This window comes from Solanum pennellii, chromosome 2 (genome assembly GCF_001406875.1).
Source record: "Solanum pennellii chromosome 2, SPENNV200".
Lineage (NCBI taxonomy): Eukaryota > Viridiplantae > Streptophyta > Magnoliopsida > Solanales > Solanaceae > Solanum > Solanum pennellii.
The window spans coordinates 53,996,951-54,009,350 of record NC_028638.1 but is presented as its reverse complement, the minus strand read 5'-3'; the positions used below and the strand labels follow the sequence as shown (position 1 = coordinate 54,009,350).

Here is a 12,400-nt window from a genome sequence, read left to right as displayed (position 1 = left end):
TCTTTATTATTTTAATATATACATTTATTTCCGCTTAAAAATCTATTTTTGTTTTAGCGTTGGTAGACTATCCCTCACCTATATAGAGATAGAAATTACTTTGATTTATGCATTTTGTCCTTTTACATAATAGTCAGCTCATAATTAAAAAAAAGAAGAAGCTATATCCATTTTTTAAAATTAAAATAGTCAGCTTATATACGAACATTTTCCCCACCTAGAGTTGCTAGAACAAAAATTAAGAACGCAAATAAAATTAGAAACAATTAATGGTAGACTTTTGCTAAGTTTCTAACAGCCAGACAAAAATATTTGTATTTTATATTTACGTGTGTCTTTGCTAAGTTTCTAACAGCCAGACAATATATGTGTACATTATATTTACGTGTGTGTTTTTCTGAGTTTTGAATATATATTCTCATCTTCGATATATATTGATATAAATTATTAAACGTTATTTTATTCCAAGTCGTAATCACGAGGACTCATTAGTTATCATAAACTTGGGTTTAAGTATGTCAAAGGGATATTTTTAATAAGTCGAACACTAGTTATTATATTTATATTTAATTAAATAAAAGATGAACTGCTCCAGCTATAAACTACAAGAGTGAAGGAGATCATTAGTGACGCTAAAAATAAAAAATCATTCGAGCTACGAGCGTCATTAATGACGATACTTGAAAAAATTCGAAAAGTCAACCGCAATACACTCTCCAGCACATGTATTTTGCATTTTAACAAAAAATCAATATATTAGTAATCTAAATATATTTTAACTATTTTATTAGTATTTCTATTTTTCAATATTTCACTGGGCTGATTTACGTCATTAGTTATTTTTGAAAAAAAATTATTCCAATATAACCCTTGGTATTGACTAAATATTTGATTGATCTTTATTTTTCATAAAAAAATTATTCCAATATAACCCTTGGTATTGACTAAATATTTGATTGATCTTTGGACGTTGTTTAAGAGATTCATAAATTTTAGGATACGTAAAAAAAAGAAAAAAGTGATTGATAAATAATTATTCATAAATAAATCATGGAAGAAAATTTTCCATTAAATATGAACTTAATATAGTTGTTATTCACTGTCCATTTCATTTGTATATTTTTTAAAAGTCAAAATAGGTAAATTTTGATTAATATTTTTAGATATATTTTTTCATTATATACATATGAGAAAATCCACAATTAATTTTAGGCAAATTATATTTATAATTCCAGTCAAACTATATAAACGTTACAATTCAAGTCAAATCATATGAATTTTGATCAATAGTTTTCAATAAAGATTATTACTAATTATAGTGTTTTTGGTATAACTTTCAAAACATTTAATTTGATAGATTAAATAAGTTATATTCAATGTAATTTTAAAAATGAGTAGAAATGAAAATGAAAAATAATAATTTAAAATAGTAGCACCAATCGTGCGAAGGCCTTTCATTCCGCATGACACAGAGGTCTCTTCCTCTATAAATAAGTCACATATATGAGTTTATGTTTTATTGAGTTATGAACTTTCTCAATATTTGTTGTGTGTTTAATAGCATAGCAACAAAAGGATAGTTTGAAGAAAAAATTTATCATGAGTACTTCAAAGAGTAAAACGATGATCCAAGAGAAACGGTATGGTTCTTTTCAGTCAGTTTTCATGCATGCCGATAGCGTCGATATCTTGTTGATGATTTTAGGATTTTTGGGAGCGATTTGCGATGGAGTTTCTATGCCTGTGATGCTTATAGTCACCAGCAAACTCATGAACAATCTTGGTGGTAATGACTCTTCCGATACTTTCACGCATCATATCAATGAGGTATAACTTACATTTATCGTGTGGAGGATCAATTAATTTCCATCTGTATTTTATATCACTAGACTGTAAGCCGTGACGATACAAATATGGAACTAATGGTAACAAGAAATTTTTGTTTTATTTATGTGATTTGTAGAATGCTTTAGCTCTGGTTTACCTGGCATGTGGACAATGGGTCGCGTGTTTTTTAGGTTTGTCTAATTTCTTTTTGGTACTTTTCAACGATTCATATGGTTTCTACTTGTGAGGCGGAGGCATATTTATTTTTACTTTATTGGGGTTAGGGAAAATAAGGTGAGAAAATGGAACTCATTCGTAAAAATTGATATATCAACTAATTTTATTTTATTTGTAACTGAATTCAATATTTTTGCTCAAATTTCTTCATTATCGTCAAATTGGTTTAATTGAGTGGTTAGATAACGGTTTCTTCATTTATGATATTCATTTTTTAGAGGGATTTTGTTGGACAAGGACAGCAGAGAGGCAAGCGTCAAGGCTACGAATAAGATACTTAAAAGCAGTTCTAAGACAAGATGTGGGATACTTTGATCTACATGTTGCCAGTACCGCCGATGTCATTGCTAGTGTCTCTAGTGACAGTCTTGTCATTCAAGAATGCATAAGTGAAAAGGTTAGTTTAAATTTTTCGATATATATATTACTAATCGTTCTAATTCTGTAATTAATTTCGACAATGTTTTGCTATTGATTTCGAATATACAGGTACCAGTTTTCTTGATGAACGTAGCAACATTTACTGGGTCATATGTGGTAGGATTTTTGATGATATGGAAGCTGGCACTAGTGGGATTTCCTTTTATTATTTTCCTAGTGATACCAGGTCTTATGTATGGAAGGGCTCTAATGGGAATAGCAAGAAAAATCAGGGATGAATATGGAAAAGCTGGAATAATTGTGGAACAAGCAATTTCATCAGTAAGAACAGTTTATTCATTTGTTGGAGAAAATAAAACTTTAGGAGAGTATTCTAATGCACTTCAAGGAACAGTAGATTTGGGATTAAAGCAAGGTTTAGCTAAAGGATTGGCTATTGGAAGTAATGGCATTGTTTTTGCAATTTGGTCCTTTATGTCTTATTATGGTAGCAGAATGGTCATGTACAATGGAGAACATGGTGGCACCGTTTTTGCCGTCGGCGCTGCAATCGCCATCGGTGGACTGTAAGTATCGACTCGTTGATTTCATTTTATTTGTCTAATTTTAATTTATTTCACCCTAAAAAAATGAATAAAGTATTTTTTTGTGACTTTAATTTCTAACATCTTCTTTCGAAATCAATTAAATAAATTGAAAAAGGAAGGATACAATATTCATTTTCATTCACAATTGAAAGGATTTTCCATAAGACTAGGGATTAACTCAATAGAGTATATATTTTTTAATATTTGATAGTGTGTATTAGATAAAACTTGAATAAAATAATATTATGAAAGTTTTCTGAATATTGTATTCCTGTGTTATGGTATAATATTATTTGAATCAAACAATCTCTTTAATAATAAGTAGTTTTTTTTCTTAAAATATTTCTCAATCTCCAACCATACATTGAGAATGTATTTTTCAATAAAATATTTTTAATAAAAACGAATTATATTTGAGAACGTATTTTTGAAAAAATATTCGTCAAACTAACACATTGAATTCAGGAAGTTATTTCAAACTTCAGAAAAATAGGACAAGTTGGATAAACCTCGGAAATGTGTGATAATTCAGTTTTTTGGACTCTTCATTTATTTCCAAATAAGACAAATTCCTAAATTATTTATATACTCCGTAGTATATGGTCGTATTGTTTCATATGTTTTATCAGATTTTTGAGTAATTTTTTAAACATGATTTATTTATTTTATTAATTTTTTTTTTTTTGCTGAACAGATCATTGGGTTCTGGTTTGTCCAATCTCAAGTATTTTTCTGAAGCAAGTGCAGCTGGTGAACGTGTAGTGCAAGTGATAAAAAGGGTACCGAAAATAGATTCGGATAATTTGGAGGGCCAAACATTGGATAACGTGACGGGTGAAGTGGAATTCAAACATGTTGAATTCGCATATCCGTCAAGACCTGAAAGCATAATTTTAAATGATTTTAGCTTAAAAGTCCCAACGGGTAAAACCGTGGCATTAGTGGGAGGAAGTGGGTCAGGAAAATCTACCGTAGTAGCACTACTTCAGAGATTTTATGACCCACTTGGGGGTGAAATTCTTCTCGATGGGATCGCTATTGATAAGCTGCAACTCAAGTGGCTAAGGTCACAAATGGGTCTAGTGAGTCAAGAACCTGCACTTTTTGCAACTACAATTAAAGAAAATATACTTTTTGGGAAGGAGGATGCATCTATGGAACAAGTAATTGAGGCTGCCAAAGCTTCTAATGCTCATAACTTCATCTGTCAGTTGCCTCAGAGTTATGATACCCAGGTATGTGTGTGTTCCCTTTTATACTTTACCTTTATTTAGTTTGTCCTTATCCTTGCAAAAATCGGTGCCCCGCTCAAATTCAAACCAGTTAGGTTAATGACTCATTCATTGACTTAACTAGACGTATAGATTGAAAATGAAATATTATGTATTTGACACACTAGCACCATTGAATAGTATTCTTGTCTAGCTAAAAATGTTATCACGCTGATTTCCACTTTGGCTATAAACAAGTCGCTGTTAATGAATAGCTTTGTTCCCATTATTCAGTTTAAATGATTAATTCTTTAGTGTTCAAAGAATTTTAAAGGGCACTTAACTAATGCTTTATTGATTATAAATGAAATGTCCCAGTTCAGAGAATTTTCTTAGCTATCATGGTCAAACAAGTGGATTCTGCTGTGGAGTATGTCATCAAGTGGCTTTGACCAAATTAAACTAATCCAAAATTCTTTTTTTTTTTTTTTTGTAATGGTGCTGCAAACGTTTTGTCTCTCTTTAGTTAAAGGACTTTCTTTTCTCAATCAGTTGAAAATTATTGCTTAATATGCTACAATTAAGTAAATTCCATTATTCCTATTTGGGACATCCAATATAGTCCTACAAAGGGTCTAGGGAGGGTGGAGTGTACACGACCTTATTCCTACCTTACCTTGGAGAGGTAGAGAGACCTCGGTTAAAGAAAATCAGTATTCAGGAGATCACAAAATTACTTACTAATTAGTTCTTAGTTTAATACTTCGTTTCTATGATTCATGATACTATCAAAGGGTAGAATCTCTAAACTCAATGAAGTGCAAAAAGAACTTTACTCAACTAAGTTTATACTACCATATCAAAACAAAAATTTATGAACTTTGAACTCATAAAGATTAAATCTTAGATCTAACTCTCTGCGTGCGTGCGTACAGGTGGGAGAGAGAGGTGTTCAAATGTCTGGGGGACAGAAGCAGAGGATAGCTATAGCAAGAGCCATAATCAAGTCACCCAGAATACTCCTCCTCGACGAAGCAACCAGTGCACTCGACTCTGAATCTGAACGAGTGGTGCAGGAAGCTCTGGACAAGGCCGCTGTTGGCCGCACCACAATCATCATAGCCCATCGCCTTTCCACTATTCGCAATGCTGACCTTATTGCTGTGGTTCAAAGTGGCCAAGTCAAGGAAATTGGCTCACACGATGAGCTAATAGAAGATGAAGATGGACTGTACACTTCCTTAGTCCGTCTCCAACAAACTGAAAATCCCAGTGATGAAATCTCAATTGCACCAACAAATAGAAACACAGTTTTTGCTCCATCAAATTTAAATTCTGGATTCACCTCTGACCATGAAGTACAAAATACAAGCAGCCGAAGGCTATCAATTGTGAGCAGGTCGAGTTCAGCTAACTCAGCTGCGCAAAGCCGTAGATTTGATCAAAATGCAACAATTTCCAATACTCCAGAACAAGTCTTTCCAGTACCTTCATTCAAAAGGCTGCTGGCAATGAATTTGCCAGAATGGAAGGAGGCAACTTTGGGATGCATAGGAGCAATATTGTTTGGTGGGGTTCAACCAGTGTATGCTTTTGCAATGGGGTCAATGATATCTGTCTATTTCTTGCCAAGTCATGATGAGATTAAGGAGAAGACAAAGATATATGCTCTGTGTTTTCTGGGGTTGGCATTCTTTTCACTTTTTGTCAATGTACTTCAGCACTATAACTTTGCAGCCATGGGAGAGAAATTGACTAAAAGGATCCGGGAGAGGATGTTGTCCAAGATGCTTACTTTTGAAATTGGGTGGTACGACAAGGAAGAAAATTCCACCGGTGCTGTTTGCTCTAGACTAGCTAAGGATGCCAATGTGGTACGTCCACTAGTACTGTTAGAGTTTAACTTTCATACACAAACAACGTAAAGAAATTTTTATAGAATCAGGTAAGATCTAATGATAACATTTGCTGGTTATACAAATGTGCAGGTGAGATCATTGGTTGGGGACAGGATGGCATTACTCATTCAAACGGTTTCTGCAGTGACTATAGCTTGCACCATGGGTCTAGTTATCGCATGGAGACTTGCATGGGTCATGATAGCGGTCCAGCCTCTCATCATAGTGTGCTACTATTTCAAGAGGGTGCTATTGAAAAACATGTCTAAGAAGTCCATCAAGGCCCAAGAAGAAAGCAGCAAGTTGGCTGCTGAAGCAGTTTCCAATCTCAGAACAGTAACAGCCTTCTCCTCCCAGTCCCGGATTCTCCAAATGCTCAAGAAAGCCCAAGAAGGCCCACTAAGAGAAAGCATACGTCAGTCGTGGTTTGCTGGAATTGGACTTGGCACTTCGAACAGTCTCATGACATGTACTTGGGCTCTTGATTTCTGGTATGGTGGCAAACTCATGGCAGAAGGCCTCATAGGAGCTCAAGCCCTCTTCCAGACATTCATGATTCTGGTTAGCACTGGGCGTGTCATTGCAGATGCTGGAACCATGACTAATGATCTAGCAAAGGGTGCAGATGCTGTTGGGTCGGTCTTTGCAGTGTTGGATCGATATTCTTTAATCGAGCCAGAGGACTCAGACGGTTACAAGCCCAAGAAAATAACAGGCAATGTCGAGCTGTGCGATGTGGATTTTGCATACCCTGCTAGGCCCAATGTGATCATTTTCAAGGGGTTCTCAATAAAAATCGAACCAGGAAAATCAACAGCATTGGTAGGACAAAGCGGATCAGGGAAGTCCACTATAATTGGTCTGATAGAAAGATTCTATGATCCCTTAAGAGGGGTAGTGAAAATAGATGGCCGGGACATAAGATCATACCACTTGAGATCATTGAGGAAACACATTGCACTTGTAAGCCAAGAACCAACATTATTTGCAGGAACCATAAGGCAAAACATAGCCTATGGAGCATCAGAAGAAGTGGACGAATCAGAAATAATTGAGGCTGCAAAGGCAGCAAATGCACATGATTTCATCTCAGCATTAAAAGACGGATATGAAACTTGGTGTGGTGACAGGGGACTGCAGTTGTCAGGAGGACAAAAACAGCGAATTGCTATAGCACGTGCAATATTGAAAAATCCAGCGGTGCTATTATTGGACGAGGCAACAAGTGCATTGGACAGTCAATCGGAGAAAGTAGTGCAAGATGCACTTGAGAGAGTGATGGTTGGGCGGACAAGTGTGGTGGTGGCACACAGGCTAAGTACTATACAGAATTGTGACACAATTGCTGTATTGGACAAAGGCAAAATTGTGGAGAAAGGGACTCACTCTTCTTTGTTAGCTAAAGGACCCAGTGGAGTTTACCACTCTCTTGTTAGCCTTCAAAGAGCACCAAACTCTAACAACACCTTCATCAGTTAATCTCATCATCAAATGATATGGGTTGATATTCCCCAATAATCTTGAAGCTAAACAGCCTCTTCTTTTTCCTTGTTTTCCTACTTTCTTTCCCAACAACTCTTTGGGAGATTTGTTGGCTGCTTGGAAATCTCTGTCCCATTTTAATGTATAGATATTTTGGTATTGTTAGCAAATAGCAATACATTTAATTGAGCTTTCTGTTTCATCTTGTAAGAGAAGAGCTTCATAGATAAATTGTTCGATCAGTATTAAAGGTAAAATCTTATGACTTCAATACTAAAAGACCCCAGAAGGCCAGAAGAAACTAGAAGTCCAGCATAGTGAAACATATTAACAACCTAAACACTAATCAAGTAAGAACAATTGTCATCATTGAAACAAGTTACACTAAAAACAGGAAGGAAAAATGTAGAGAAAGAAGCAGACAACAAAGTTCTAGGATCAAGGGGAATAGATTCTCACATAATGTTATTACCTGAATCTTGAGAGATTGAAAATCAGGATTTTCATGATTTCAGTGCCTCCCATGGATTAGATGTCAATACAAAACAACAGAAAACATCATCCATACAACCTCAAATAGGAGTACTCCTTCAAATAGGGATAGCTTCAGGAACTAATATTAGATTGGTAAAAGCTATCAGCCACACATCAAATCCTAACTCAACAATATAAGTCTGCTAAAGCCTCAGCTTCAGACTGCATACTCAGAAGTCAGAATTCTAACACCAATACAGCTCTAGACAAGGATGAATCCGCAGTAGCACATTTTGCAAAAGTAATTCACAACTACCACCACCTTTTCACTTAAAACTATCTCCTAGAATCTTCTTCATGACCCTTCAGAGGGTTTTCACTTCATTCAACAAAGATATCAATTCAATTGTTAAAAACATCCACCTCTACAGAGGATTTCGGACAATCACCAATAGAACGTAATATTTGATTGGTTAGTATCATTTAAGAATTAAGATATGCTAAAGGTGATCTTCAATTTTCCAGATTTGGATCACTAAAAGGAAATTATCCTCAACCTGTTAGACAACCTCAGAATTACATCCATTACCACAACTATAGTTCATAAAACAAAAGAGCATTATATTACCACAGAAGAAGAAAAATACAAGCCAAAAGAGAAACCATGAATTCAACTTACTACTTTCTGTTGACCCTTTTCAAAATCTTCTATCAGAAGGGGGTCAACATTTTCTTCGGGTTCCCAAGTAGCCTCCTCAATATCAGTCCATTTAACCAAGTACTCGCCTTTCCCATCGTCACCCTCTCTCTTCTCCAAGATGCACTCTGCCTCTGCATATTCCAATCCAGCCTCAAAATCTCTCACCAAATCCTCAGATATCAGCCATGCTTTAACCCATTCATTATCCTCCCCATCCTTCCATTTCACTAAATACTCAACATTTTCACCTTTTCCTCTCTTCTCCAATATCTCCTCCACTTGTGCATACTCAAAAATTGCATCCTCCAATACCCTAATCACATTCTCTAATCCCAATCTCCTCGCGAATTGCATTGGGTTTCCTTTAGGTGTTTGATTCAAGACCATCCTCGCTAAGCTCAGCGGCGTCTGCCCTCTGTAATCTTGCACCTCGGGGTCTGCGCCGAGCTCAATTAACAGCTTAGCGACTCCAGGCTTCACATATCCTGCAGCCATATGCAGAGCCGTCAAACCGCCGCTCCTATCGCGGTAATTGACGTCGGCGCCGGCTTCAGCGAGCAGCTTGACGCAAGGCTCCGACCCGAGTCCCGAAACAAAGAGCAAAGCCGTTCGTCCATCGTCATCAACAGCATCCACATCTCTGTCGTCCTCAGCTTCAATAAGTTCCCGAAGAGCCGATTCATCTGGCTTTTTCGCAGCGTTCCACCAAGGGGTTTCATACTCAGCGACAACATCTTGTGCGATTAAATTAGAGGGAACCCAGGTAGGGGCATGTTCATCTTTCCACTCAATCAAATACTCCATTCCTTTCCCACCTTCAATTGCTCGACTCCCAATGATTTTGTTAACTTCTCCATACGTTTCGTCGGCATCGTAATCTTCAAATTCTTCTCGTGCTACTTCTTCGGCTGCTGCTTGTTGCTGCTGTTGGTTCTGAAGCGTGGCAAATACAAGTGGTAAATTAAGTTTTTTAAGTGGGAGATAAGAGTGATGGGGCAGGGGAGAGAAGGTAGGGAATTGAGAAGAGAATTTGAGTTTGAGTCTGGAGAGAGATGAATTGACAAAGAGAGCATCCATTGGAGAAGTGGGAAAGAGATTTGGTGGCGCTCTTTCTTTTGAATGGCCATGAACATCTCCATAATCCGATGAGATTGATTGCATTTAGGATAAGATATTATATCTATTCACTTCACTAAATCATCGAATTCGAGTTCTAGATATGAAGAAAATTTTGTTAAAGTATTATTTTAAATAAATTTTACTGTACTGTCTGAATTGAATTTAATTAGGCTTCAAACACAATTGAAAAAACAAAAGATGAACTGCTGTAAGGCATGTTCAAATGATCAGAGATCGCAATTACAATTGTGATGGAGCGATAAATTATTTTTTTAAAAATATTTCTTGAATTCAAGCGTTCTGCTACTATATGAATTTAAAATTAATTTAATGATAAAAAACAAAATAAAAAAAGTCAAAAAGTTCTTTACCATAAATCTTGTATTTTTTTTTGTCAATATATATTTAATCTGCTAATGTACATAAATATTTTAAATCTCTATGTTTCTATTTAATCAACTTATGTTTATGTTCATAATGTTAGTAATTTTTATGTTTTGGGTGAGAGAATCTAGGAAAAGAATGACATCGGACATTTAAAATAATATAAACTTTTTTTAAAAAAAAATTATTTATATTAATTATTTATATCAAATTAATTTAATTTTTATTATTATATTAATAAATTAAAACACATATTAATTAATTAAAAATAACTAAAATGAACTATACATTTTGACCTCTTAAAGCTGATTTTGTAGATTTTCTGTTATACGTACTTGTATGAAATTCAACCAATTACATCACGTCAACGCAAAAGTGAAAGAAAAGGGCTATAGAAAAAAAATTAAATATTCATCTTAAATTTTCAACAATTCAATTACTTTGAACAATAAAAAATTCTCAAATATTCTGTTAATATGAAATAGAAAAAGTACCTAATAAAGAAAAATAATTAATAATTAATGTTGAGAAAATTGTATAAAATAACAAACTATTAATTCAAATTAAATACAATAGTAATAATTTCTTTAATTTGTAATCAGCAGCAAAACGTTCCACATTTTTTGTCATCTCATTTATATATCGAAATATACAAATAGACTCATTCAATATACATATATGTTGTATAAAAATTAGGAAAAATAACTTAAATACACAACTATAAGTTTTGTATTCTCTATTTTTCCCTTCTTTTTTTAAATATTACATAATTCCCTTTTTTTTAATTTTAGTAGAAGTGTATAGATACATAACATTCTCTCTCCTATAATACACAATTCCCCGATATAATGCCTATTTTTTCTCCACTAAAACACTCAATCTTCTAAATCAGTTTTTAGATTTTGAATTATTAATTTTAATTAAAACACTCAATTTTGAAATTTTGAATTTCAAAATTCAAAAAATTTCAAATTTCAAAAAACTGGACAATTGCTCTCCCGTTCTTATTGTTCTTTTACTCCATCATCGTCTTCAGTTCTTCTTACACCATCATCGTCTTTAGTTATTCTTCTTAACCCAGCATCTGTTATTGGTTTCTTCTTTTTTTATTCTTGTTCATTGATTTGTTACATCAGCCGTATTTAGTTCTTCCTTTTCTTTTTACTCCATCATCAGTTCTTCTTTTCTTCCTTTTTTTGTTTTGGTTAATTGTTCTATTACATCATAGTAATGGATCCTTTAATTAATAGAAGGATTTATGATTCTGACGATGAAAATTGGAAAGAAAATAGAAAAAAGTCTTTGCATGATCCTATGAATCTTTAGAAGGATTCAAACAAAGATTCTGGCGAAACATCAAAATCAAAGGTTGTCAAAATACAACAACAAAAAAAAAGAAGCAGCAACCATTGTTGTCAGGCCTACATTGTTTCGGGTTTGTATTTTTTATACTTATTTTTAAATTGTTGTTGAAATTAGTAAAAATCTTAAGGAATCCAAGATGTATCAAAAAATTATGAAAATTATTATCATGTATCAGACAATAGGTTTAATACATAAGTACTAAGTGGATTATAATGTTTAGTCTATGCTTTGATACATGAATTAGATGTGTATCATATGATTTCCTATGTATCAAGGTTTTTGAAATTTTTTATCATGTATCAGTGAATAATTTCAATAACTGCGCCATCAAGTGTGTTTGCTGATACATTTTGAATCAGTGTGTATAGTGTTTTAGACGATGCATTGATACATGAATTTGTTGTGTATCATATTATTTTCTATGTATCATGGCTGCAATTGCTGCTTTGAGATTAGAAAACGAAATTGAATCTCCAACAACGATTCCGTCGATTTTGTAACTTTCATACTGCAATTCGTTCACCAAAATTCCGGAATGTCTAATCAAAATTGATGTATTCATCATGAAACATCCACAATAACAACAATAAAATTACTGCAGTTCGAAATTTAACAGGATGTTCATAAAAAATGTATTCAAAATAGATGATATAATCTTTGATTTTCAAATTTTGAAATTAATATCCAATTACGTGCTGATTTAATGCTGATTAATGATCTGTTACCGTAAATTAA

The 12,400-nt window shown here is 33.9% G+C and overlaps 2 protein-coding genes across 2 annotated transcripts; one reads left to right on the top strand and one right to left on the bottom strand.

The window, feature by feature from the left end:
* Positions 1 to 1,599: 1,599 nt before the first annotated feature.
* LOC107011151 (ABC transporter B family member 15-like) lies at positions 1,600 to 7,875 on the top strand. Its single transcript, XM_015210526.2, has 7 exons — positions 1,600 to 1,827; positions 1,964 to 2,018; positions 2,283 to 2,461; positions 2,554 to 3,011; positions 3,727 to 4,267; positions 5,179 to 6,117; positions 6,232 to 7,875. The coding sequence occupies exons 1-7, from the start codon at positions 1,600 to 1,602 to the stop codon at positions 7,618 to 7,620; spliced, it is 3,789 nt and encodes a 1,262-aa protein (XP_015066012.1). The 3' UTR covers positions 7,621 to 7,875.
* A 718-nt stretch (positions 7,876 to 8,593) lies between these two features.
* Positions 8,594 to 9,984, bottom strand: LOC107011152 (signal recognition particle 43 kDa protein, chloroplastic). The gene has a single exon (XM_015210527.2). It carries the CDS (start codon positions 9,956 to 9,958, stop codon positions 8,768 to 8,770), a length of 1,191 nt encoding a protein of 396 aa, XP_015066013.1. The 5' UTR covers positions 9,959 to 9,984; the 3' UTR covers positions 8,594 to 8,767.
* Between the last annotated feature and the right edge of the window lie 2,416 nt (positions 9,985 to 12,400).

Coding starts and splice junctions, on each gene's coding strand:
- LOC107011152 (XM_015210527.2), bottom strand. CDS start 9,958: ATGCAATCAATCTCATCGGATTATGGAGATGTTCATGGCCATTCAAAA.
- LOC107011151 (XM_015210526.2), top strand. CDS start 1,600: ATGAGTACTTCAAAGAGTAAAACGATGATCCAAGAGAAACGGTATGGT. Junction 1,828..1,963: donor TCACGCATCATATCAATGAG/GTATAACTTACA, acceptor TGTGATTTGTAG/AATGCTTTAGCTCTGGTTTA. Junction 3,012..3,726: donor GCAATCGCCATCGGTGGACT/GTAAGTATCGAC, acceptor TTTGCTGAACAG/ATCATTGGGTTCTGGTTTGT.